Here is a 25,982-nt window from a genome sequence, read left to right on the forward strand (position 1 = left end):
AAGATTTTTAATTATTTTAAATTCCCTTTCATTTACACTATATGGACAACAGTTTGTCGACTCCTGACCATAAGATTGGTATGTACTTTCTGGACATCCGATTCCACATTTAGACCTGGTGGTATCAAAATGTTTAGAAATACTTATGTGCATATAGTGTATATAACTATGAGAACATGAGTGTAAAATAAAGAAGTAACTTGTTCAGAGTACAGTAGCCCCGCCCCCTTCCTCTGCTGTATTCACAGCCACTGATCAGCATGATTGCGATCCACTAACTAACACTGATTTCTTTGATAAGTGAAGGTGGGTACACGCAGCCTCCTCTTCGACAGTCTCGCTTTAACTGCTGTTATTAATTAACTGCCTTTCGCTCGGCGTAGCATCGTAAGGCGCGAGCGCCCGCCCGCACGCGTGGGGTGATGTGCTGCCTGACGGGCCGTCTCTGTGATAACAGTGTGTTGATAAATGAGCGCCAGGTCTTTGCTGTCACATGGATACATCTTGCTGTTTACTCATGAATATGCACGGGTGTATTTGCATATGCAGAAATGCTCAGACGTTTTTATCTGATTTACAGGCTCTACAGTCACTCAGTCAATTGGCGTTCTGACACGCCGTTAATAACGGCAAAGAGAAAGAAAGAGGCGTGTTTTGCTGTTTGGTCGGATGAGGCCTCTTCTTGTGTTTTGTAAGAAAGCCATAGAATTTGGAATGAGACAAACTTTTGCTCGATATTGGGTGAATGCATTGTGAACCCAGGTGAACGAAGATTTATCCAAATAACCATCTACTCAACACCTGGAGGCTACAACGTTCTCCCTTTCAGAATGTCAAAATGTGTTTTAGACATGTGATGTTAAATCCCCTATTTGATGTTATAATAAACTCCACCTTTCTGGGAAGATTTTCCTCTAGATTTTGGAGTGGGCTTGTAGAGATTTGTGCTCATTCAGCACATTGTCAGGGTCTCCAACAATCCTACAGTATACAACTGTGTACCTCCGACCACGTATGGCTGAAAAAGTCAGCCGTCTCAATACTTTTGTCCATATAAACTGCTAAAACAAACCTTCCTTTATATCCACACATACACAAATAGATCCTTTGCACCATAAAGTACACTTTCCACGAAAGATCACAATTATCTTTACCATACAAAACATACAAACCCCGTGCAGTTTGTAGGGGCTTTTACCAACATATATGATAAGGTGAAGTGAGAGCAAGCACAACAAATGAAACGAGATCCCCAGGCAAAGAAAGCATTAAGCTCAGAATCCTATCCACAAATTAACTTTATTCGGTTTGGAGGTTCTGGATAGAAGCGATGTATTGTTTCTCTGATACCAAGGTAATAACACTGCATGCCAAAGTCCTTATGTAACCGGTGTCCATCAGAGACAGCCAGTCAGTGGGTTCAAGCACAGATGCAAAAGCTTCATACATCATCATTTTTATTCCGCATGCTGTTACACACACAATCTCTCACCTATTTGCTGATAACATCCCATCTAATCAAGCTACATACATGTTTTTGGGAGGAAACTGGAGAACCCAGAGGTAAGCCACATGGACACAGGGGCAACGGGAGACTGTGTGAAACTCGACACAGACAGCAGCCCAAGCCCCGGATTAACCAAGGACACCAGAGACAAACAAGGACTCTGGGGGTTGGAAAGCAGCAATGATTCCTGCTGGTCCACCATGCAACCATAACTGCTGCTGTAACTGTTCAGCAAAGCAATGAGTAAATTCAACTGAGTCTAATACTTTCTGAACATTTTGGTGTCATGGTGACATGAGTATTTGCCTCATTATTTGTCAAGGAAGAATAAAAAATAAAAATGGTTTCAGAGACTAAATTGTCCACATTAAATGTAAGAATAAGCAGATAAAAATCATGTTCATCAATAAATCAGAAACAAAGGCGCTCCATCGACCTATAGGGATTCCACATTCAGATTTACCAGAAACCTGAAACGTAAATACGCTTAACAGCCAAATCAAGGTGATGATCACACCAATACGCACTTGTAAAAAAAAAAAAAAAATTCCGAAATTGGTCCCTCGCTGCTGCTGAAACAGCCTCTCTTCTGAAAAGCCATTTTACTAGATTTTGTAATACGGTGGTGGGAAATTCTGCTTATTCAGCAATTTGAGCTACGGGAGCTCATCTGTTGGATCGGACCACACGGGCCAGCCTTTGCTCCGCACGTCTTTTAATGAGTCTCGGCCGTCCATGACCCTGTCTTTCCTTGGAGCACTTTTGATAGATACTGACCACTGCAGACCGAGAACATCCTACAAGAGCTGCATTTTTGGAGACGCTCTGATCCAGTTATCTAGCCATCATATTTTGGCTCTTGTCAAACTCGCTCATATCTTCACCCTTGCCCATTTTTCCTGCTTCTAACACGTCAACTTTGAGGACGAAATGTTCACTTGCTGCCTAATATATCCCACCCTAACACTAACTAGTGTTATTCACTTCACTGGTCATAATGTTAATAATGTGTGTAAGTCAACACAGTGGGAAAGAATTGAATAAACGAATTATACTGACCTCAGTGTTCATTTTATTGTTTATCCCTCGATAACACCATTTTATCTTCATACACCTGCTAGCGATCAGACTCGTTTCGAGACACGTGAAAGCCAATCTGCACTTCTATTCAAACTGCTGCTCGTGCTACATCACAGGGTAAAGTAACAAAATATCCACTCTCAAATCCATGAGCTCACAATTGGCTATCTCTGTGACTGACGGGGGTTGAAAGATTTTTCCATCCCGCCCACCCAGAGATAAATTTTGCCGCCTTGGACTGCTGATCACTGAGACGATTTCATGTGATTCATAAGACCTCAGTTAACATCAGTGGTTTGGGATGAGAGAAGGTTTCTCAGGCAGCCTTCTGCTCTCCGAGTCAACACAAATGAGGACAACACTCCAAGTGATGTCATGGGCAACGTCAAAACTCTCAATAACTAATAACGGCTTCCTTAGTGCCTATATCTTAAAGATCGCTTATCCACCTGAAACGCTAACACAACGTCGGCATGAAAATACATTAGCGGGCACTTAAGTGCTGGAAACATCCTGCCTGCTCCACACAAATAATAGATAGAAAGTGGATTATCCAATGACTGGTTCAGTGATCAGCAGGTTCAGTCCCAATTTTGTTGACTGACGGATTACAACGGAATGGAAGAAACGAGTCATTATAAAATAAAAGTCTCTTTGTGGAACGCGAAAGGGCATTATGAAATAAATGCAGGTTTCAAGCGAAGCTGCTTTGGAGTAAAAGCCGGTTATTATGAAAATTAAAAAATGAACTGAAATGTGACAACATTAGTGGGAAAAATGACTGTGATGAAATATTTTATAAAACATGAGCGCCATGAATTATTTTGATTGAATAATTTCACATGTATTTATTGCTGCATTTATTTACTCTCTTATTTTTTTTAGTTCGTTTCTTTGCTTCCCCTTGTTTTTATGTCACGTCAGGGTTGTTTTCATGGTATCAACAGTTTTCCGAACTGATTATAATTCATTATAATTTCCGTCAATTATCCTCATCCTGTGTTTTCCTTATGGCTGAGACATTCTGAGACATGTTGCACTCCCTTCCCTTTTAGACCCTAAAATCACGCCACAAATCATACACTTTTAATTCCTCTATACAGGGGATGTGGAATAATCTAAAATGCCTTCAGCTGTGTTACTGATGTAACATGCTAATACCATTCCTAACACATTACTACCCCCGCTGGCCCTCTGCTTGTCTGTACCCTTATCATAAATGACGGTTATCGAGGGGTTTAAAAGAACCAGAAATCAATAAAACAACATTTTTGGCTTTATAGTTGTATTTTTTGGGGTTTGGGATGTCGCCTTTTCTCATGACCCCGCTCTCTCTCTCTCTCTCTTGCTCTCTTTCTCTCTCTCTCACTCTTTCAACGTGTAACAACAGTGTGATAAATATTTAATTGTCACCGTTGGCTCCTTGTAGCTTTATACGGCTGATTAATCCCGTAATGCCGTCAAATAACCTGTGTGAAAATTTCAGCTGCCGAGTCGGATTCCAAACATTATTTATAGCGGTAAAACTCTTTCTGATTTCGAAATGCTGGTTCACACTGTAATTTCTCCCCCTCACCAAGTGTCAACCCAGAAATTAATCAATTGTCAGTGGAAACCATCTCTCTCTCTGTCTCTCTCTTATGAATCGTCTGACTGTATCGCTCACAGCAGTCCTGTTCTTTGAACAAGACCTCGCAACATCTCCGAGCTGAATTTAGCATTTTGATGAGTGCATGCCTTCTGACTTCCATTACTGAAATATCGACCTCGCTCTCTACCTGCTGATGTTTTTGACTGAAATTTCCCTCCTATCATTGATCCGGCAGAGTGCAACTACATAATCCGGGAGACGTCTTATTAAAGTCAATTATGCCTAATTAAATTTCACGTCCCGTCGTGCGCCCGCTGCGCCGCGTCTTTAGCTTGACGACTAGCGCTGGCTTTCTCGGTTCGAGGTCGTTTAAAGCCAGATGTTACCGAAGTGCTCGGGTTCGCTGCGCCGACCTCGAAGCACGAAAGAGATGAATATATCTGGAAGGATCCGGGCCGTTTGTTTTGTTTTTTTTTATCAGGAGAAATTAGTCGCTTTTACTCATGATATTTCTGAACGTTCGAGAAAGGCTTTGTACACTTGAGACTTCTCACCTACCATAATTCGAGCTAGCTTTATTACATTATAGCATGTGTTTAAATGAACAACAGATTAAAAAACTCATCAGACTCTTCCTCATAAAATATTCCACTCATGGCAAAAAAAAAATAAAAATGGAGCGTGATTATTTATATTCGACAACCAATAAAATCTGAGAGCAGGTGAGATTTATGGCAGCCTTGAGTCTTTCTGAATTAATGAGAGCCTCAAAACTGTCTGCAATTCAAGCACACTCCAGCAATACATCATTTTGATGTGAAGGTTTACAACTTTCATTTGGTCGGTATTAAAAAAAATATATAAATAAAAAAACGGCCGCGTCGTCGTCATTAGGTTCAAATGTGTTGTTCTCGGCAATCTTTAGCATACGTGACTGTCTCGTGCTGTTCATACCGAAATAAGAACAAATGTAGTATAGTAAACAGACTAGCATAATGTGCTCCATTTGGGAAACTAATGGAGCGTGCAGAATGGATAGTTTTTGCGCTAATCTGTCCCATCGTGCAAAGTGCTCGGAGCAGATAACAGACAAAAACCGCATCTGTGCCGCTGCTTCTGTCTCTGCCTTAAAACTGTATTTGTTAATGAACTGTATACTACACTGAAACTTAATGAGGCACTCTTGTTTACATCACATGCATTTTAACAACATGCATTTCCCTTAAGTAGCAAACACTTAGTGCTCAAATGTGATCATCCTCACTTTGTATCCCTCCATATAAAGCACAACGATTTCAAATTCATGAATAGTTTCCTGCCATCGAATTTTGGCATTGCTCAGAGGCGTTCCTATAGATCACTACGTGCTTGGAGTGAATGCAATTGAGAGTCCCACACATGTCCCCTTCCTACAATGGTATGCTATGGACAAAATCTTCACACACTCATTGCAAAACAAACATGAACAACTCCATCCCATCCTGCCCTGTCCCATGGTTTACTAGATTGTCTGCTAGCTACGAATATGTTGCTCGCGTTTTTATCATATTATTATAATTCATGCAAAAGGCTTCAGAGTGGACATTTCTTCAGAAAAGACCACCAATGAAAGTCACTTTTACTTCCAGGTTGAGATGTTAGATTGTAAATATTATACACTATAAGGCGTTGATCCAATTCGGTAGTGAGAAGTTTTTCTCTCTTTTTTTTGTGCGCTTTTACAACCAATATATTTTTTGCTTTTGCTATAAAATCGGAAAAGTATTAAAGGGATTGTTGAACGATTTTCAATTGCGTATTTATGCGCAAGTATGACCACAGACCTATAGTGCATACTTTTATTTCGTAGTTGATATCGTATTATATGTGATTTTGTGAGACATTTCATTTTTAAATGTTCCAACAGTCAATAAGTTGAATGAACTGTTCTAGTTCAGGTGCGCACACACTTTTTCAGCACACTTATAAAATGACCAAGTCAAAATGATCTACCTAATATAAAAATACATAAATAAATACCTATTTATTTAATGTCATGCAATCTACCCACAATACCGTTGCGATCGACCGGTAGATCTCGATTGATGTATTGGGCTCCCCTGTTCTACTTCATAATTGCAAAGCAAAGCATTTCAATCCTGACATTTTTCCTATTAATGAGATTTTGCGATGATTTGCTTTATAGGTTTTTATAATTTTTTTCTTTTAAGAATCGGCGAATAATTTGCTTGTAAGAGCCAAGACCTCATTCAGACACTGAGACAGTGCATTCTTTCCGAAAGACTGATCGCCTTGTCTTCCTCATTCAGCGGATTGGTGTTTGAATGAACCAGTCACTCCATCATGAGCAGAAGATTTGCTCTGCTCGTGTTCGGCGTCTCAGTGTGCCATTCGGCAAATCGTTCCGTCATGAGTCTTTTAAACTCGATCTTATCTTTCGGCGCATTTTTAAACATTCATGAATTGTGTAAAGTCGTATTTGCCTAAACCTTATCTTCTCCTCATCCTCTTGAGTCTTTCAATCAAGCCCGAGATTCGCACTGCTCTTGTTCATGAGGTCGGGGGAAGATTAAAGAGTACCATCACAGTCTAAGCAGTTTCAGGGAATGTAACAGTAATCCCTGGGACAAATCATTCTTCTAAACACAGACATAAGAGCTTATTATGAAATAGTAAACACTGTACATTAGAGTGAACTACACAACTGAATGAATTCTTGAACGGATCAGAGCGAGTAGCCAAATGGATTCAAATGACCTGGTTCAATGCAAACTCACACTTTTTAATTCTTATTCCCAGATCACACCTTCTCTTCATTTTCATTCGCTCCTTGACATATCGCCTTGTAGGTGGTAAAAATAGGTCACTATACGAATGCAAATGGACAAAACGGAAGCAAAATAATACTGTGATGAAAATCTAAAATTGTCGTCTGGTTATATTTCTCAGCTCTATATGTAGCTCTCTTTAAATCGCTGTGTGTGACTGACGGGGGTTGTGTGTATACAGGTTACTGTTTGAATAGTTAGTTATTAAGGATGGGCTCCTCCAGCCACTCTCAAACTCGTTTTCTGTCACTTTTATATTAATCCCTATAATAACCACTGTGAAATATTTATAAAATCACTACAGTGAAACTAGAAGGACAACATTTCCTGCCAACATTTCATGCGTTGAACAGTAAGTGTTCCAGTCAGACTAAAGTCTAAGAGCGAATTAAACAATATACTTTTAATCCAATCATTTGCATTGAAAGCTATCCTCTTGTGGAGCTGTATTGTGATGTACTGAACACCGTAATGAGGTGTCGTTTTTAATACGCCGGGCATTTTCTTCCTGAACCCCTTATAAAAATAAAAATAACAGATTTTTTAAAAGATTGAAAACCCATCTTTTTCTTATGTTGTTAAGTTAATTGTTGAATACCCATCAGAACCATGAACAATAAAATAAACTGGAAATAAAAATAGGTGATGAGAAGACAGCTGGTGTGTCTCTATTTTGTTTGTAATTAGAATAAATTTCACCCACTGCTGTAAAGCATTCAACATTTTGCAAATTAAATCCAAACTGGATTTGATGTGAATCTATATATAATAATAATATAAGAGCTGTGTTTGATTACAGTAGGACCCCTGTATCTGCAGGTGATAACATGCATACCAAGCCCCGTAGCAGACACCTGAAACTGCGGACAGTAGCGAACGCTATACGTTGTACATACGGCATAGGCATTTCATTGAGTTTCATTTGTACATTAGGAAAATAAATTATAATAAAATAAATAGGAGCTATTATTAAGCAAACTGATGTTAATTGAACACAAGCACTGTGACACTGTGAGCCTTGATCTGATAACCGAGCCGGATACTACGTGACTAACAGCGTGGATACGCCGGACAAAGAGATGATTAATGTCCCGAGCGGGATCACGCGAGACTGCGCACAGTTTAAATTATCACTGTTTACTGTTTTTCGTTATTTTCAAATGGTGGATAAACGAATCTGTGCAAACCGAAACAGCGAATGCACGGTTTTTACTGAATATACCCGATTTTACTCAAGAACAAGACAAAAAACTGTAAAGTCCCTTGTCAATGACAGGGGGCTTTTATGAATACATGTTTTATACCTTTAGTGAGAAACGTGTTGGTGGAATTCAATAATTAACGTTCCCTTAAAATGATCGGGGTGGAAAATTGCACTTTAAACATAATGCCGTACCCAGAATTAGAATTAAGAGATTCACTGTATTTTGTATACAAAAATTCAGATTTCTTGACTAAATATTAATGAAGAAATTAATAATCAAATTCGAATTTTCCACTATGAAATCTTTAAGATTTAAAATCGAAATCATGCAAGACGTTATCTGGATTATTGCCTACAGTTTGTCAAGTGACAATAAAAAAAAACAAAAAACAATAAAGCACAAAGGTATGTGAGTTAGAGACTTGAAAAAAAAAAAAAAACGCTACACATTCTACATAAGAAATGTAAAAGTTAAGATCTTGCATCAATGTCGATCCCTCTGGGCGTTGAAAGGAAGAAAGAAATTAAGTAAAAGTCCCTCCGATCCCATGGTGCGGCCCCTCTGCTCAGCTGGAGCATATGTATTTAATTTGATCATGATTTTCGTCTAAATTTGTATTGTGCCCCGGGCTACCGCGTTAACGGTGTTGGCCAGCACCACCAGCAAACTAGGGCAGTATCTGCATTCCTTCTTTACACGTTTTGGAAAAGAAACCGAGATGGGGCACTCCTTTACATATACACCAAGACAGCAAAGACACAAAAAGATGCGTAACTGAATTGTTATATAAGTAGTCTAACACAGATATGTGCTGGGCTTGAAGTCATTTTAACTTGTCTGAATGTCAAGTGTGTGTGTGAGAGAGAGTAAGGGTGTGTGTGTGTGTGTGTGTGTGTGTTGGTTTTTGTGGTTTATGTGGACATTTGACCTGATTACGTACCGACATTATGGGGACATTTGGGATTATGGGGACAGGACAGGTGTCCTCATAATTCCCGCACTGTGGCTATATATATCTATACTAGAGGAGCTGAAATTCAAAATTTCAGTCCATGTCCATTATACCACAAACACCGAAACTGACTTAACACAGTGTAACTTTGGAATTTCGTAGTGCGCCCTGTAGCCCGGAGCCGGTACTGCAATCCGTTCACACATGTGTGAAAATTTGAGCCTTCTGATTGGCTAGCGCTGATTGCCATTTTTTCGTTCTGTGATTGGCTGAGACCTACGTCAATTATCCTACGTGTTCCTTTTAAGGGCGGAGTTTCATTAGACTCGGTTTGCCAACACATTGAACAGCCATTATCCAGCCCTTTAAAAGCCAGGTATGATTATAAAGTTCATAAACTTAATGAGTAGACTATTGATATATTCCAAGAGCTCGGTTCCTTGTTGTAAATTAATGTTGTAAGAAATATTTCATTGGAATCTGGAGATTGGGGTGAATTTAGCCTTAAGAATGCATAAATTAAAGCTGGCTAGTTAGCAACATTATCAATGGTTAGTTTTAAAACCTGAGTTGAATAACTAATTACTGATAAATCTTGTACCGAATGCGCACTGTATAAATTTGGGTTTAGTGCGTTTGGCCGAATTAAAATGAAGGAAATGTCTGTATGTTAGCATGGATGCTAGCTAATAATAGTCAGTGCTGATAGCCGCTAGCTGATAGCCGCGCATCCTCGCGGCTCTTTAAACGCGTTCGCTCCGGCCACAGAGCGCGTGCAGTGTTGTAAGGTGAGCTGCTGGGCATACAGCACCCGGACTGCTTATAAACTACTGAGAACTGCTTTTAATTATTTTATTTATTATAAGGCTGTATGCTATTTAATGTCGCTAGAACATCACTTCCGGTTAGCGCGTGCAGTGTTGTAAGGTGAGCTGTTGTACACACAGCACCCGGACTGCTTATAAACTACTCAGAACTGCTTTTAATTGTTATTATTTTGTTTATTATAAGGCTGTATGCTATTTAATGTCACTAGAACATCACTTCCGGTTAGCGCGTGCGACCGGAAACAGCTGAGTGCGTGCGGCGCGGGAGTTACATGGCTGAGTTTGGAGCGGTGGTGAGGGTCTGAGTGTGAGATAGAGATGATGGTACAGTGTGTAAACACTGCTGTATCACTGTGAGGGTGTAAATAACCCCTGATACTCTTCACTCATAACTCAGTAATACTGTAGTCAGAAGTAAAGCAGAATGAACACATCAGAAGTCTGATATCTTTGAGTGTCAGTGTGATGGAGAGTTTAAATCCCAGCTCTCCTCAGCATTGTCCCATGCTCTATCACTGGACATGTTTTACATAAACACCACTTATATTAACAATTTAAGGTTTTAGTTTAAATAAACACTCATTTCTGTGGGGAAGAACAGCATCATTTTAACATGGCTGAGATGAAGCGCAGAAGAAAAGAACATCCAAAGCAGGAGACGGAGTATTACACATCTGCTGGGAAAGACAAACCTGGAAATATATAAATTCAGATAAAGGTAAGGGTCCATTCACACATGCCATCCTATGTTCCTTTTGACCTAGACTGCTTTCATTAACAGACAGGGCATTAGGATAAAACTGGTGTGAAGTTCACGACTGGATTAATATTTCATTTTTTCTTATTCAGGGTGTGGAGTATTCAGTTCAGTCCCTTTTGATGAGGGAGACCTCTTTAACCTCGCAACAGCAGACACTCTGGCAATCATCGAACACAGTAAACAGGTAATATATATTTTTTTACAGTTGTGAAATTATATTGAGCTCTTATTATATCTTATAAATCTGTATGTAGTGTGTATGCCTGAGACCTGTTTCATTGTATATCAGGGCTTTAGTGATTTACATGTGTTTTGTGTTTATTGGCGTGTGTATGTAACAGACATGGTTTAGCAGTACACTGGGTATATGGGGACGTTGTTGTAATGTGATAGTCAATGTACATAAGCAGCTGTGTGTATAGTGTCTGACAGAAACCTGGTCTCGAGGGACTTCACTTTATAAAGTTATTGTATGAGCACCATTAACTTTATTAAATTAATTTCTCTTAAATTTGCATCTTATAGATGTAGACTTACTGACTATTGTACTTCCTTATCCCTCAGAGGTAAGGGTTTGTTACAGAAGCACCAAATAGCAGATGTGACCTGGGTGATTGTATATCATGAGAACAAAAGTGACCCAAATATTATAGTATAGTTAAGGCAGCAATGTTCTTGCTGGGTGTAAATAATATACCATATATACAGTGTGCTTTGCTAATGTACTGTATATACAGTGCACTTAAAATCACCCCAAAAGCCTGACATAGACCTTATAGAGTATCTGTAAAATGCAATAGTAAAGGAAGTGGCAGATTGTTGTTGCTCTAATAAAAATAAAAGGAATATTTGTTGATTCAATCTTGGTGGAAACTACTGGAATTTTCACAGAAACAGTTTTATGCATAGTCATTTGTAGAACTAGCAGTTCTGCAAAACCTAGTATGTCGGACTAAATACTAAGACCTTGTTTGCGATTGTTAATAATACAATTGCTGGTGATCCAAATGCTTTTTTTTTAAATATTTCTAAACATACCAATCTGTTTTAAATTAAATGTTTTGTGTAAAACTTAGTTTTATGTATCTTTTGAAATTAATGTCTTGGTTTGATATGGTTGCTAATGCAGTAAAATTAATTGCATTAAAATGTGACTTAAGTATCAAATACATTCTAGGGCTACTTAATGTTTATAACAAATGTGAGAAAGATTTCTTGTTTCTGTTTTTAGAATGTAGCTGAAAACATTAGAGGTTACTGCAGTAGATGAGTTGGAGGCTGCTGATCCAGGAGAAGAGTGAGAAAAGGTAATTTATAAAAATCATATTCTGATTATTTATTCCCAAAATGTTGCAGGTACTTTGCATTGTTTTAGTATGTTTTTATCAGTACGTATTGTCTCTCTTAGTCACTGGGAGAGATTGACTGGATGGGTGAACACTATCTGTGAACCATGTCTTGAGATCAAAATGACTGAGATTTTGTGTGCAGTTTTAGGTGCTGGGGTTAGGATTGAGTTAGTCTGTGTGTATGTAGTGTGTATGGCTGAGACCTGTTTTATGAGAACACTGTGTCTAATAAGGACATGCATAGACCATCATGTAAGAGTCCTCTACCAAAGGAGTATTAGTGTGTCCGTGTGTTTGACAAATACATGGTATATCAGGGCTTTAGTGATGTACATGTTTAGTGTTTATCTGAGTGTATATGGAACAGACATGGTTTAGCAGTACACTGGGTATATGGGGACGTTGTCAATGTACATAAGCAGCTGTGTGTATAGTGTCTGACAGAAACCTGGTCTCGAGGGACTTCACTTTATAAAGTTATTTTATGAGCACCATTAACTTTATTAAATTAATTTCTCTTAAATTTGCATCTTATAGATGTAGACTTACTGACTATTGTACTTCCTTATCCCTCAGAGGTAAGGGTTTGTTACAGAAGCACCACATAGCAGATTTGTTGTACCTTGTAGTAATGTGATAGTCAATGTACATCATCAGCTGTGTGTATAGTGTCTGACAGAAACCTGGTCTCGAGGACTTCACTTTATAAAGTTATTGTATGAGCACCATAAACTTTATTAAATTAATTTCTTTCAAATTTGCATCTTATAGATGTAGACTTACTGACTATTGTACTTCCTTATCCCTCAGAGGTAAGGGTTTGTTACAGAAGCACCACATAGCAGATGTGACCTGGGTGATTGTATATCATGAGAACAAAAGTGACCCAAATAGATTATAGTTAATGCATCATGCGTATTATTATATTGCTGGGTGTCAATTATATGGGTGCAAATTAATAGAGAGCCAAAAGATTATGAAAAGTAAAAAAATATTTATATATTGTTAATTATGTCCAAATGATAGTCCAAATGTGTTAACCTGGTTAAGAAGATGCTACAGCCAGGCTTACATTGTCTGATTTTTGGAATAACTCCAATATTTTACTGCTGTCTGTACATCAGATAGTCAGTGGAATGCGAGCGTAAATTTGAAACGTTAGTGAAGCTAAATGTATGTTTAAAATCAAAAATGCTTTGAGAATCTAATTGGTTTGTGTCCAGCCTAAAGGGAGGTAATAGCCATTAAAATATCCCTGGACAGGTCCATATAAAAGCATTTAGTTTTGTCTATTTTAGATTACCATTGTAAAGGGCCAATCTAAGCCTAAGAAACAGGATTCAAAAGAACTTTGTGAAAAGACAAAAAAAGTAAGGTTGCCTGATAGACATTATTTTTGTCATAAGAAATTCTGTTAAATAATTATAAACTGAGTATTTGTTTTGGTTATGTTTTTAAATATGTACTGAACAGTATCTTACAATAACAAAAACAGTTCTTGAACAAAAAGAAAATATGACAAAGGTTTATATTGATAATTTGTATATCATATTACTGTTCAGTAGAATATACAAAAACCTTATTTTATCACCTCAGCTTTGAAATTAAAGGTATGCATTTAAATTGTAAAATTGAGTCCTTGATATGTCCTGTGTAGAATTAGGCTAGTATTAAGGCATCAAGATAAATTGGTGAAAATCTTTAATGTTATGATTATTCAAATCGATGAGCTTTTAGTTACAAACGAAACATACAGTAGTATTAATTTTTGCATCTGCTTTTAAGATAAACTCAACATTGATGCTAGTGATGGAAGTGACTCTGAGAGTGGGGCTGATGCTGCGAATTTGGATGCTTCCCTGAAGACACCAGCACAGATCAGTAGGTTTTCTAACCTGTTCTAACCATGTTTAATATGCGCCATAATATGTCAGTCCACACTGCTAATGTACTCAATGATGATTTCTTTTTTACAGGGATGTGAAGCAATCGGACACCAGAAGAGGAAAATGGTTTGCGTTGCATTTTTTTAGGTTATGATTTTTCAGGATTTTTCAGGACACTTTTTTCAATATATTAATTAGCAATAAGAATTTATATTACAAAAGGTAACATTATTCACATTTATTTGCTATTTATAGTCCTAAACAAACCTCTGCCATCATACCTCTTTCACTTACTGTCTGTGGTTATGTTTGCATACACTCATTGATACAATTGAGTTCTTTCGATGTCCCATCTACATTTATGGCAATAGCAAACTCCCATTCCCAGAGCGACGTAGAAAAAGCTTTGGAGTTCCCATCAAGAAATGTACACACCAGGCATAACGTTATGATCTTATAACGTTATGACTAGTGATTGAATAACACTAGCTCTTTATTATGGCAGCTGATCGTGGGTGGGATTTATTAGGATTGTAATTAGCTTTACAATTTTCCTCATTTTAAATTGGTTTAAGTGTCTTTATGTAATTCATTTGTATATCTAGCTCTCTGCAAGCTTTATATAACACTGAGCATTTTGGAGATTTCACTATGCACTAAACATTCAAATATCTAAACATCTTGGTTATCAAATTTCATTTATAATGGGTTTTTTGGTTAGTTTGTTTATGAATATTTTGCAGAGACTAAAAAACTCTAAAAGAAGTCCGAAAACTACAAGGAAAGGACTTGTTCTTTTAAGTCACTGATGTCTTGATAGTGCACCATGCTGTCAAGTCTGTGTTTGTGTGTGTCAGAGGGCCAATAAAACATGCCTGTCCCTTCAATACTGTGTGATGTCTTGTTTGTGTATTGTTAAAACCAATGTCCTGATAAAGCCCGTATGTCCTTACAAACACTATTTTTGTCAGAAGGCGGGACATTCCGAGCAGGTCCTCATATACAACCATAATGTCAGGTCTTTATATAAATTGTTTAAATTTGTGTAAAGTAATTCTGAAGTGAAATTTGTTTTCCTCAGAGCTGATTAGATTTTTTGACATTTGTAGCATCACTGTAGCACAAGGGGAAGGGTGGGTACCTTTAAACCATGGTACAACTTGTTTACCAGGCAAAGTCCACCTAATACATAAAAACCAGTATGTGTGTGTGTGTGTGTGTGTGTGTGAGAGAGAGAAAGAAAGAGAGAGAGAGAGGAAAGAAGGAGAGGGATGGAATTGTGGAATGGTGACACACTGCTAACACATTGGGGTCACGGTGAAAAACGGCTGAAGAGGAAAGAAGGGGAACAGAAAAGAGGAGAGACAGACGGAGACTCCCAGGGTGTAGCAGTGTGCTGTAGAAAAGGGGATTGAGGGAGAGAGAGAGAAAGAGAGAGAGAGAGAGAGAAAGTAAGACCAAGAAAGTGAGATGAGATGAGAACAAGGCTTTAGTGCTTGAAAATCTTACAATTTGACATATTATATACTAAACAAAATTGACATTAACAAATACATATTATAGGCATTTCTTTTAGAGAGTTGCACTTTTGCCTACAACTGATTCCTCGCTAAATGTGCTTCACTTCTGAGACAGAGGTGTCAGTTATTGCAATGGCAAGTGACCCAGCCACATTGAAGGTCTTCACAGCATCTGGAATTGACACCAAAAATAACTCAAATGCAACCGACCGCATCGAATCCTCGGGTGACCTTTCAGCTTTAAGCAGCTTGCATGTTTTGGTCAACATCATACCTGAAATGTGACCTGAGTTGTGGCTGCGTTTTGGCAGGCCGGTTTATTCCACGGTGGTACGGGGCTTAGGCGAATGTGGTAAGTGTGGCCTGGCATCCGGCCATCACTCATTTACAATCTGCGATTATTCCTATTAAGGCTGAGGCCCATTTTCCATTCTGAAGGGATCGTGACAGAAAGCTCCACACAGAGAGCTGCGCGTGAGACGTTTCAAAAAGTTATTATTTTTCCTTTTGTGGTAAAGTGCTCTATTAGTGTCATAGTTAAATGAAAAAGGCGACTATAAAGTCATTCTTCTGTTTCCGCGCCTCGCGGTGCAATTTTTTTTGCCTGCTAAAACTCCCAAAAATCGAAATCTGTACAGACAAAGAAAATTGTACATTTTACAATCTTCCCTATATCTGTACACCATTCGTCTAGATTAATTACACACAGTCTGTGGCATAACTAAAGAACAAACTGACAAACTGCTAAAACTTTCCTACACAGTCATCCTATACAAAAAAAAATTTCAATAAAAAATCCACAGATTTAATATTACAAATCATTAAAAAAGCAGATGCTTTACCTGTAAGAATACTTTGAATACTTGTCAGAGCCAGACAACGCTTAGTGTGACATGGTTTCTACCTCTGTAATGAAATATTCAAATAAAAAAATTATAAATAAATCATCTCTTGCTCTACACAAATCCACAGGTCCACAGACCTCATCATGCATCAATACACACATTTTCAAATGTAAAACGTGCACAGTTCTGTTGTGTCAGTGTCTCAACAATATGTCAGTGCTAGGCTCAATGAGTGTAAAGGTGTCCTGTGCTGGCTATGTCTATACTAGACAGACAGACAGACAGACAGAAGTACAAAAATAAAAAAATCTAAACAAATGCATCTGGGTCAGTGAGTGTCTTAAAATATGGTGCACTTTCTATATAACATTCTGGCTACCTATACTATTCTGTACACTGTACAAATAAATAAATAAACAAACAAACAAACAAATAAATACGCGATTCATTCCCTCCCCGCCGTTGCATACTAATTCGCAGGCCATTGCATGGTACCTGAGAGGGTGATACAAACATGGAACATGGACCCACTACGATTTTGTACTTCGGCTTGACCTCCAGACCTCCTGTTTTTTTTCCATTCACAGTAATAACAACCGATTTCAGAGCCCCATTAAAGTAACTGTTTTTCACCACTTCGGATTGGGAACGATCGTACAAATGGCTGCCGGGCGGACTTTCACCTTCCGTCCCTTCGAAGGCCAGCGTGTAAGCTTATACGACGTACACTAGGCCGTGGCTGAAATATATATATAAAACGCTCTGGTTCTGTGCTAATGAGCAGAACGCAACTACATTACAGGGTGTATTTTTGTTGGTATTGGTATCTGCTCTAACGTCACACATCCACAGAGGAGGAGATCAATCCATATAACGCTGCTGCATTCGGATTTATCGCATTGCTTTTTTCAGGGTTTTTTTTCTATAGAGGAAGAAAGGAGATGAAAGTCACGTGTTGAAGTAGCAATAGAAAAAAAAATATTGGCACCCTCGAATACTTGAATAACAGATACTGACATAACGTGGTGGGGGTTAAGCTGATACAATTATATGCATCATTTGCCAACATTCTGTATTCACATACCACAAACACACACACACACACACACACACACTACTATGTGCTACTACTATATACCATGTGTGTAACTTGAACCAAGAAACAAGTCTGAAGTCAAATAAAATGACACCCTAAAGAAAGAAAGAAAGAAAGAAAGAAAGAAAGAAAGAAAGAAAGAAAGAAAGAAAATGTGAAAGTGAAAGAGGGAGAGAAAGAAAGATGGAGAAAGAAAGCGAGAGAGAAGGACAGAGAGGGAGAGGGAGGAAGAGGAAAAATGAGAAAGTGAGAGAGAAAGTGACAAAGAGGAAAAGAGAAAGGAATGGGAAAAGGGAGCGAGTGAGAGAAAGAGTGTAAGAGAAAGAAAGAAAGAAAGAGAGAGAACGCTATCGTGAAGGTCGGCGCACCTGTTAGTACGGTGTTCACAGCGTTAGCCACACCTGCGCACGCGCGTCACAGGTCAACTATAGGCGTATATTCACTATACTGCGTTTAAAAAACAACCTCGAATAAATGATTTACGTAAATAAATATCGACAAACAAACAAATATATACATTTCAAGAGAGAGAGAGAGAGAGAGAGAGAGAGAGAGAGAGAGAGACGCTACTTACTGAATGTTGGAGCTGTTCCAGTGCACCGCGTGCCGGCTCGCGCGCGCCAGGTAAAAGTTCGCACAGGTGAGCGCGAGCAGAAAGAGCGCGAGCGCGGCGAGCGCCATAATCCTTCCCTGCCTATCGATACCGCCGTCCCCCCGCGTCTCCCGTCTTTATCTCTCCGTGTCCTGTGTGAGAGTGAGTGTGTATGGTGTCCGGTCCGTCTTGTCTTGTCTCGTCTCGGGCCGGTTTCTGCAGGTCCCGTCAGTCACAGCAGCGTCCCGGTCGCAAAAAATGAGAAACAGCAGCAGAAGCAGAAGCGCAACGACGCCAAGTAGCGGCTCAGACCGCGAGCACGGCGATGCGCGCGGACTGTGCACGCTGCATGCAAGTCACACGAATCCATAGCCAGCACCGCGTCCCCATGCCTCAATTATCCCTCCTTCTTTTCCTTCCCTTTTCTTTTTGTCTTTTCTTCTTCTCTTTTAAATCAATCCTGCACGGCAGAGAACTGAAACCCTCTCCCCCCCACGCTCGCTCGCGACGTCTCGGGACGGAGGAAGGCTTTTACCTGGACCGGATGCTTGACATTGATGAGAAGCTAAAAAAAAATATATAGAAACGCATATAAAAAAGAAAGAAAGAAAAAGATCAATGCAATAGATAAAAAAATGAAAATGAATAAAAGAAAGAAAGTGTCCCCTTTCGGAGGACAGTGCAGGAGAAGACGGTGCACCGCTGCGCACGAGCACGAGCGCGCGCACCGGTCCAAAGTGAACAAAGGCGAAGGAGGCGATGAGATTCCGTCCGCGCGCCTGATAAGTAACTATATATTTATTTATTTATTATTTTTGCACTATGGTGTCGTCTTTTTTTTTTTTTTTTTGCTTTCTCTCTCTTTTTTTTAAATGAAATATGCTTGACTATCTGATGCTCTCCATCGGCATTGATGATGCGCGTTTCAAACTAACGCATAGAATGTGACCAGAACAGGTCCTCGTGCGAGTTTTATTCGCCTCCCTCCATCCGGCCCGAGCATCAACTAGCCTCAAGTTCTCTCTCTCTCTCTCTCTCTCTCTCTCATCCCTCTCTCTTTGTGTCTCTCGCGAATTGGTAGGCTGTGCTCGTTCGTCTTATAGCCCCGCCCTCTCCCCCTCTCTATAAACAGCCCCCACGTTCTTCAGCATCAGCTCCCTTCAAGACCAGAAGAGAAGACAGGCTCGGTCCCAAATCACAAAATTTTCCTAAACACATCAAATTAAAACGAGATCTACCCTATATATATGAAATATAAAAAATATATAAAATCATACTAAATTGCAACCTAAGCTGGTTCAGAAAGAGTTTATACATATTCTCATCTCAAACTTTTTCTTCTTTTTTCTTTTTTCTTTTTTTAATGAAAAGAGGCCTTTGGGCGGTCTCCCAAAATCTGTTCTATCTTGAGCGTCAATGAGCTGTAATATGCACAAACTGATGTTTTTTTTTTTTTTTTTGCCTAGACATTGAGTTGAATGCACAGACCTTTACACACACACACACACACACACACACACACACACACACACACACACACATTCCCGTCCCTTCAGCATGGGGTAAGTCTGGTGTAATACAGTGTGATTATGGGAAATCCTCTTAGGCGAGTAAATTGATTCTCTCCTCTCTGCACTCCCCAACTCATCTGCATGCAGGGTGTGGAATTGATGGTTAATGCACCTGTGATAGGCAGAGCACGTGCACGCTCTTTTCCCTCTCTCTCGTGCACGTGCACACGCATACACGCACACGCACTACTACTGCTGCTACTACTGCTACTACTACTCGTTCCCATCATTATCATTTTGCATTGAGGATGGCTTGTTGTCTCTTGTGTCGCCTCAGGGCATGTTGCTGTGGTGATTCTGTTTTTATGAAGGGATGCAGCGACGCTGATACAGATACATAGAGAGAGAGAAGGAGGGAGAGGAAAGAAAGAGGGGGGGAGAGTGAGAGAGAGGAAGAGGGATAGTTTCGGTTTCCTTGCCGTGCCTGCTGGGAATGAGTTGGTTAAAGAGAAGTCAAAATGATTTATTGGGAGAAAAGGAGGGAATAGAAGAAAAGTGGATGGAGAGAGAAAAAAAGAGAGAGGAAGACACAAAGAGAGAGAGAGAGAAAGATTTTGTGAGTGTGTGTTTAAGTGTGTGTGTGAGAGAGTGAGAGAGAGATAGAGAGAGAGATGAGGTGTCATTGGGGAATCCCTCTGTCTTTTCCTCTTTTATGTTTTTGCCTATCTCAGTCACCTGGATATCACAAGAGCTCTCTCTCTCTCTCTCTCTCTCTCTCTCTCTCTCTCTCTCTCTCTGTGTTAGTCTTTGTCGTCTGGCCCTGTCTTTGCCTACACCCATTGTGTCAAGCTACGTTGACTTTTTTGCAGTCTATTTCTGTCCTTCCTTGGCTCCCTTGCTCTCTCGTGATCTACCTGTCACTTCTTTGTGTGCCTTACACTCATCCATCTGCCATCCATCTTTCTCTCTCTCTCTCTCTCTCTCTCTTTCTTTCTTTCTTTCTTTCTTCTCTTTCTATCTCTCATGTCTTTTTTTTCATTTCGGTGCAGAAGTGCTTCTCTTCCGCTTTCAGCCTTCACTTCATTCCGACGATGGCATAAAACCTTTGGAACACCCATGCAAATGCATTTAGTACAATTATGGAAAAAACAACCCTTCTCACAACGTCAGCATGCACGACTGTATACCCTCGTCGTACACTGTAGGAAGGACCTCGACAGGAAATAGCGTTCAGAATCTTTTCTTCAAATCCACACCTTACTCAAAGACCTCTTTAGTCAAATACTTTGGCCTCGTTCAAGAGCGGCCTCACTGTTGTTTTTCCATTGTGTTATTTTCCCAACACAAACTGTTTCATATATCTATAAGAGGGGGGGTGAAGGAGGGGGCATTGTCAGATTTTATAAAGCAGCTTTCATTTGCAACACTGCTTCCCAATCCAATCAAGCTTTTCCCTCTCGATAGCAGATGAAGAAAAATGGCCCCTGTGGCGTAGCCGGGGCCGCCGGCACACCGGCCCTTATGACATTTAGCTCGGCGCGGCCCTATCCGTCACACAGCCCGTTTCCCCCGCTCAAATCCAATCTTGCTGCCCTCATAACGTTCAACCTAATACCAAACTCCCACAGCCGAGTCTTCTCCACGCACCAGCTGCGAGGGGAAATCACAGGCAGGGTGGCATGACTGACTTGACCCCTTGACACAGGAAGTCCTTTCTCAGACAGCCGTGTGACACACAGAGATGTGGCGGAGAGTACAAAGTGATGCCTTCATCCAGCAAGCAGAGCGATTAGAGAAGAAAAAGAAAAAAAAAACAGACATTTTTTTTTATTTGTGTGAACGACCTGACCTTTAAAATAAATTCACAATCGCAGCTGTGGCTTTTGGCAGATATGGTTTTGGTATGAAATTATTAAAATAAGTTTTGTTTCTGATTTTTTTTCTCTCATTCCTTTTCTCTTTCTCTCTCGCACTCTCTCCTTCGCTGTCATTCCCCAAAGTGTTCAGTGTTGTGTTAGTAAACCGTGCTGACATCCACCCCCTCCCTCTGGCCTCCCTCCTGCTTCGTTCTCCTGCTCTCCGTATATCTCTCTCGCTCCCCCTTTTTTTCTCTCTCTCTCTCTCTCTCTCTCTCTCTCTCTCTCTCTCTCTCTCTCTCTCTCACTCCACTGACTGACTGACATGAATTTTCAATCTCACTGTTTACCTTCCACTGCTGTGCCTAAGACAACACTGGCAAAGATAGAGCCCATGTAGGAGAAGGAGGGAGGGAGAGAGGGTTGCAGGGCAAAAAAAAAATGGAGAGAGAGAGACTGAGAAAAAGGGAAAGAGGGAGAATGTGGTGAAGAAAAAAAAGCAGAGGTGTAAGAGACCATGGAGTCTTGGGTGGGAGGTGAAAGAGGTGCAAAAAGAGAGAATAGAAGCTGGCAGTATGTGTGTGTGTGTCCGTGATACAATTGAAAGAATTTGGTTACAGTCCTATAATAAACTGCGCACTTTTAGCGCAGTGTCAATGTTTTTTCTTATTATTATTAGTAGTAGTAGTAGTATTAATAAACTTAAAAATATAAAGTAAAACAACAATGCCAGGGGTATAAAAACGAAACAAGAGTTAGAATGAAGGATGGAATGAAGACATTTGTTAAAGTACGCTGAAATAATTAGAACAGTTTAGTAGATCAAATCTTTAGAAAATTAAATATCAAACACACACACACACACACACACACACACACACACACACACACACTTATATACCCATCTGTATTACCGAATTGAATCAATTACTCAATTTCATCAAAATAATAAAAAAGTATATATCATTGATTTGATTTATTCTATTTTCTTTATATATATTTTCTTTTTTTTAAATCTTACTTTATATATAATTTAACCAAGCAGACATTTTTTTAAACTGTTGATGTTCACAAAATGTTAATAATAATAATAATAAGCTGCTTTAACAACAAACGACATGCAATTTTACGTTTTGTATTTCTTTCCCCTAACTGTGCCAAAATCGACCCGAGCCGTGACTCAAAGCCCAATGTACGTACCAAACCGTGAATTTTGTGAATTGTAATAAATTAAATGAAAACCAACATCAGAGTAAGTGTTAGAAGGGTTTGGACCAAAATAAGCGACCAGAACACCTTAAATATCTCTTGGCTTTCGATTCCACAAGTTGTATCAGGAACTGTAGAGGAGGACGGAGCTACATACTTCCAAAAAGATTCTGCTTTAGTGGATGACTTTTAATAACTGGCAATGGAGTTTTATTGGTCCAAAATCTCCCACAAACATTCAGCCAGACTAAGAAGCCTTTGGTTTTATATCATTTAAACTATGTTAAACTATGCTTATTTGCACACTTGCTCTTTTTTTGCATTGCTGCTCACCATTGCATAACTTACCATTGTATATATCCACCTGATTTCTGTTTATAGTAACAGCAATATATAGTACATATCCTTCTGTAAATTTCAGTTTATAGTAATAGCCATCTGTATATTATGTTCATAGTACATACACATCTGTAAATTACTCTTTTAATATTATTTTATCTAATTTATATAACTCATGTAAACACTGTATATCCTGCACTTGCTGCTATTGCACTTCTGGTTAAACCTAAAATACATGTCGTTGCCTTGTACTTGTACATGTTTAATGACAATAAAATTGAATCTAATCTAATCTAATCTAATCTAATCTAATCTAATCTAATCTAATTATACTCAGGGTTCAACCATTCTGTGAGTAATGGGGCCTTCTGGATGGAGGTAAAGTTATCCTGGAAGGGACCACTAGTTTTGAAAAACCAACAACTGGAGCTGATCCAAGCCAGGAAAACGTACAACATACAGTTTAATTTCTGCTGATCCATGTGTATAAGGAAGCCTTTTTTTTTTACTTATTTTTTACTAACGTTATCTGTATCTGTATCGAGTATCTGTACTTTATCATTTTGCTAAACTTTTACTCCACTTCATTTGTACAGCACAGCAGGATATTTATCACATAATCAGAGCAGAAACATTTTATAATGGGGTTTATATTGTTTAAATGTGGAACATGATAGTGAAATAGAGCTTTCTTCAAGTGACACCCCACCCAAAAAAGCTGGCTGATACTAGTAATTGTTATATACGACAACTGGTATAATATGTGCAATACTGAGCTGCCAAAAGATGACCGATGTGAACCCATAGAGCTAGAGAGGTTGAAAGAAGACCATTGTCTGGATCTTGTGACCAAACATTTTCTAATAGAGTCAGAAATTCTACAATGTACAGTATGTCTAGCCAACAGAAATTCACCATAACATGCATCATAGCATTATTTTACTAGGTGCCATCATGGTACAGTCTACATACATGTCTAAGTTTATATTGAACGGTGTGATTTGAATTGATCTTATAATATTGATAAAATTGCAGTCTGCAGAAGGCATTATTTAACGAAGTTGTCTCATGAGAAAGGCATTAGCTAGCCGCTGGGAACAATTCAAGTATTTTTAGCATTTTTATGTATCCCTACTTCATTTCAACTAATTTATTTCATTTTGCGAAACTTTGTACTTTTTGCTTCGTTACAGGTCAGAAAATCATGCCTTGCCTCGCAATTGGAAAGTGAATACATAAACAGCGAGAAGCGAGAAGACCACAAGCGTAACCCCACGGTTCTGGTGAGAGTGTGTGGAGTAAGGGTTCTCTCACAGTTTTTCTGTAATTATAGAAATATCTCTCCTTACAAAGTTATTATGTGAAGATTAACGCTGTGATGACTACATATTTCATCAATGAAACAGTGGCACAAGGCACAAGGTACAGTGTAACTTTAGGCACATAACCAGATGGCAATAAAATAGCACTTAGAAAAATGACCATTAGTTACATTTATTTAGTCATAAGGCTGACACTCACCATCTGGTTGATGGAGCCATGTTACAAAATGCTCACGTTCTTCATTGTATTGTATAATAGTTCTGATGTTGTTGTGTTTGCCATGGAAATTAAATGCATACTTGGAGATGTCTCTTCGTGGCAGCACCTCAAAAAAAAAGTAATGCAATCACTGAAGAAATACTAGTGAAAAAGAATGACCAAAAATAGAAATTAATAATGAATAAATCCACACACACACACACACACACACACACACACACACACACACACACATACAGGGCTTTCGAGTCAGTGCACGTGTACTGAATGCAATCCTTTTTACGTGCCGTACATGGTTAAAAGCAAACGTATTAGGTTGCATTTTGAGCGCAGTGTCACTGTTTTTTTTGTATTCATTTCATTATTATTATTTTTTATTATTATTAAACTTAAAAACATACACAACAATGCCAGGGGTATAAAAAAGAAAAACCAAATAGAGTTAGCACAGTGTAAATGTGACTTCTTACTCTGTATGAAATGCGATTTGTAGTGCGTTGTAAAATTCATTTTGTTTTGTGCATGCGCTAAATCGCTGCCACTTCCTGCATTTTTCAACCGTCTAGCCAGATGGATCCTTTTGCATTTCATGTCAAGCTTCAAGAATTTCTCTTAAACTAAGAAAAAAAATTCTAACAATATCCTACCACATATCGAGTGAGTAAATGTATGAAGCATGGAAGGAATTAGTTGATGACTTTTAATAACAGGCAATGTAGTTTTATTGGTCCAAAATCTCCCACAAACATTCAGCCAGACTTAGAAGCCTTATAGAAATATCTCTCCTTACAAAGTTATGATGTGAAGAAAATTGGAAGACTGAATCGCAATAATAATTTAAATATTGTTTTTTTAATATTGGTGTATTAGCTTTGGTAGTGTTGTACATTCAATGTACATATTTCTATATATTGTACATACACACACACAAACACACACACATACACACACACACACACACACACACACACACACACACACACACACATATACAATATTTTGCTATACAGACATGAAGACACTCATCTTGCACATAAATCTTTCATTTATATATGTATGTATTAGGGGTGTAGTGGTACACAAAAATGCACAGTTCGGTACGGTTTTAAAGTCACGGTTCGGTTACATTTCGGCACAGTTTAGGGGAAGAAATGCTAAATATAAGATCTTGCCATTTTTTTATTAATGCAGTTTATTATCAATAATATTTATGAACTGTTAATTTGTTTTTTTACAATTTTACATAAAATACTTGCCTTTTTATATAGTATTCTATTATTATTATTTTTATTATCATTATTTTATAATATGTAAAATAATGATAATAAAAATAAAAAATAATAATAGAATACTATATAAAAAAGCAAGTATTTTATGTAAAATTGTAAAAAAAAAAAAATTATCATTCATAATAAACTGCATTAATAAAAAATGGCAAAATTTAATAAAAAATAAAATAAAATATCTAAAAATGTAGTAATTATAAA

General features: G+C 38.6%; 1 protein-coding gene across 2 annotated transcripts in view; it reads right to left on the bottom strand.

Annotated features, from left to right (window-relative positions):
• efna3b (ephrin-A3b) overlaps nt 1–19,033 on the bottom strand; it is a 102,444-nt gene extending 83,411 nt beyond the window's left edge. The window contains exon 1 of one of the 2 annotated variants that reach the window (XM_046846925.1): nt 18,021–19,033. In XM_046846925.1, coding sequence (XP_046702881.1) covers nt 18,021–18,127 — 107 coding nt within the window. In that variant the 5' untranslated portion in view covers nt 18,128–19,033. The remainder of the gene's footprint in view (nt 1–18,020) is intronic. The other variant, XM_046846924.1, reaches the window with a different exon arrangement.
• Nucleotides 19,034–25,982: the final 6,949 nt, after the last annotated feature.

The sequence above is a fragment of the Silurus meridionalis genome, chromosome 4 (assembly GCF_014805685.1).
Source record: "Silurus meridionalis isolate SWU-2019-XX chromosome 4, ASM1480568v1, whole genome shotgun sequence".
NCBI lineage: Eukaryota > Metazoa > Chordata > Actinopteri > Siluriformes > Siluridae > Silurus > Silurus meridionalis.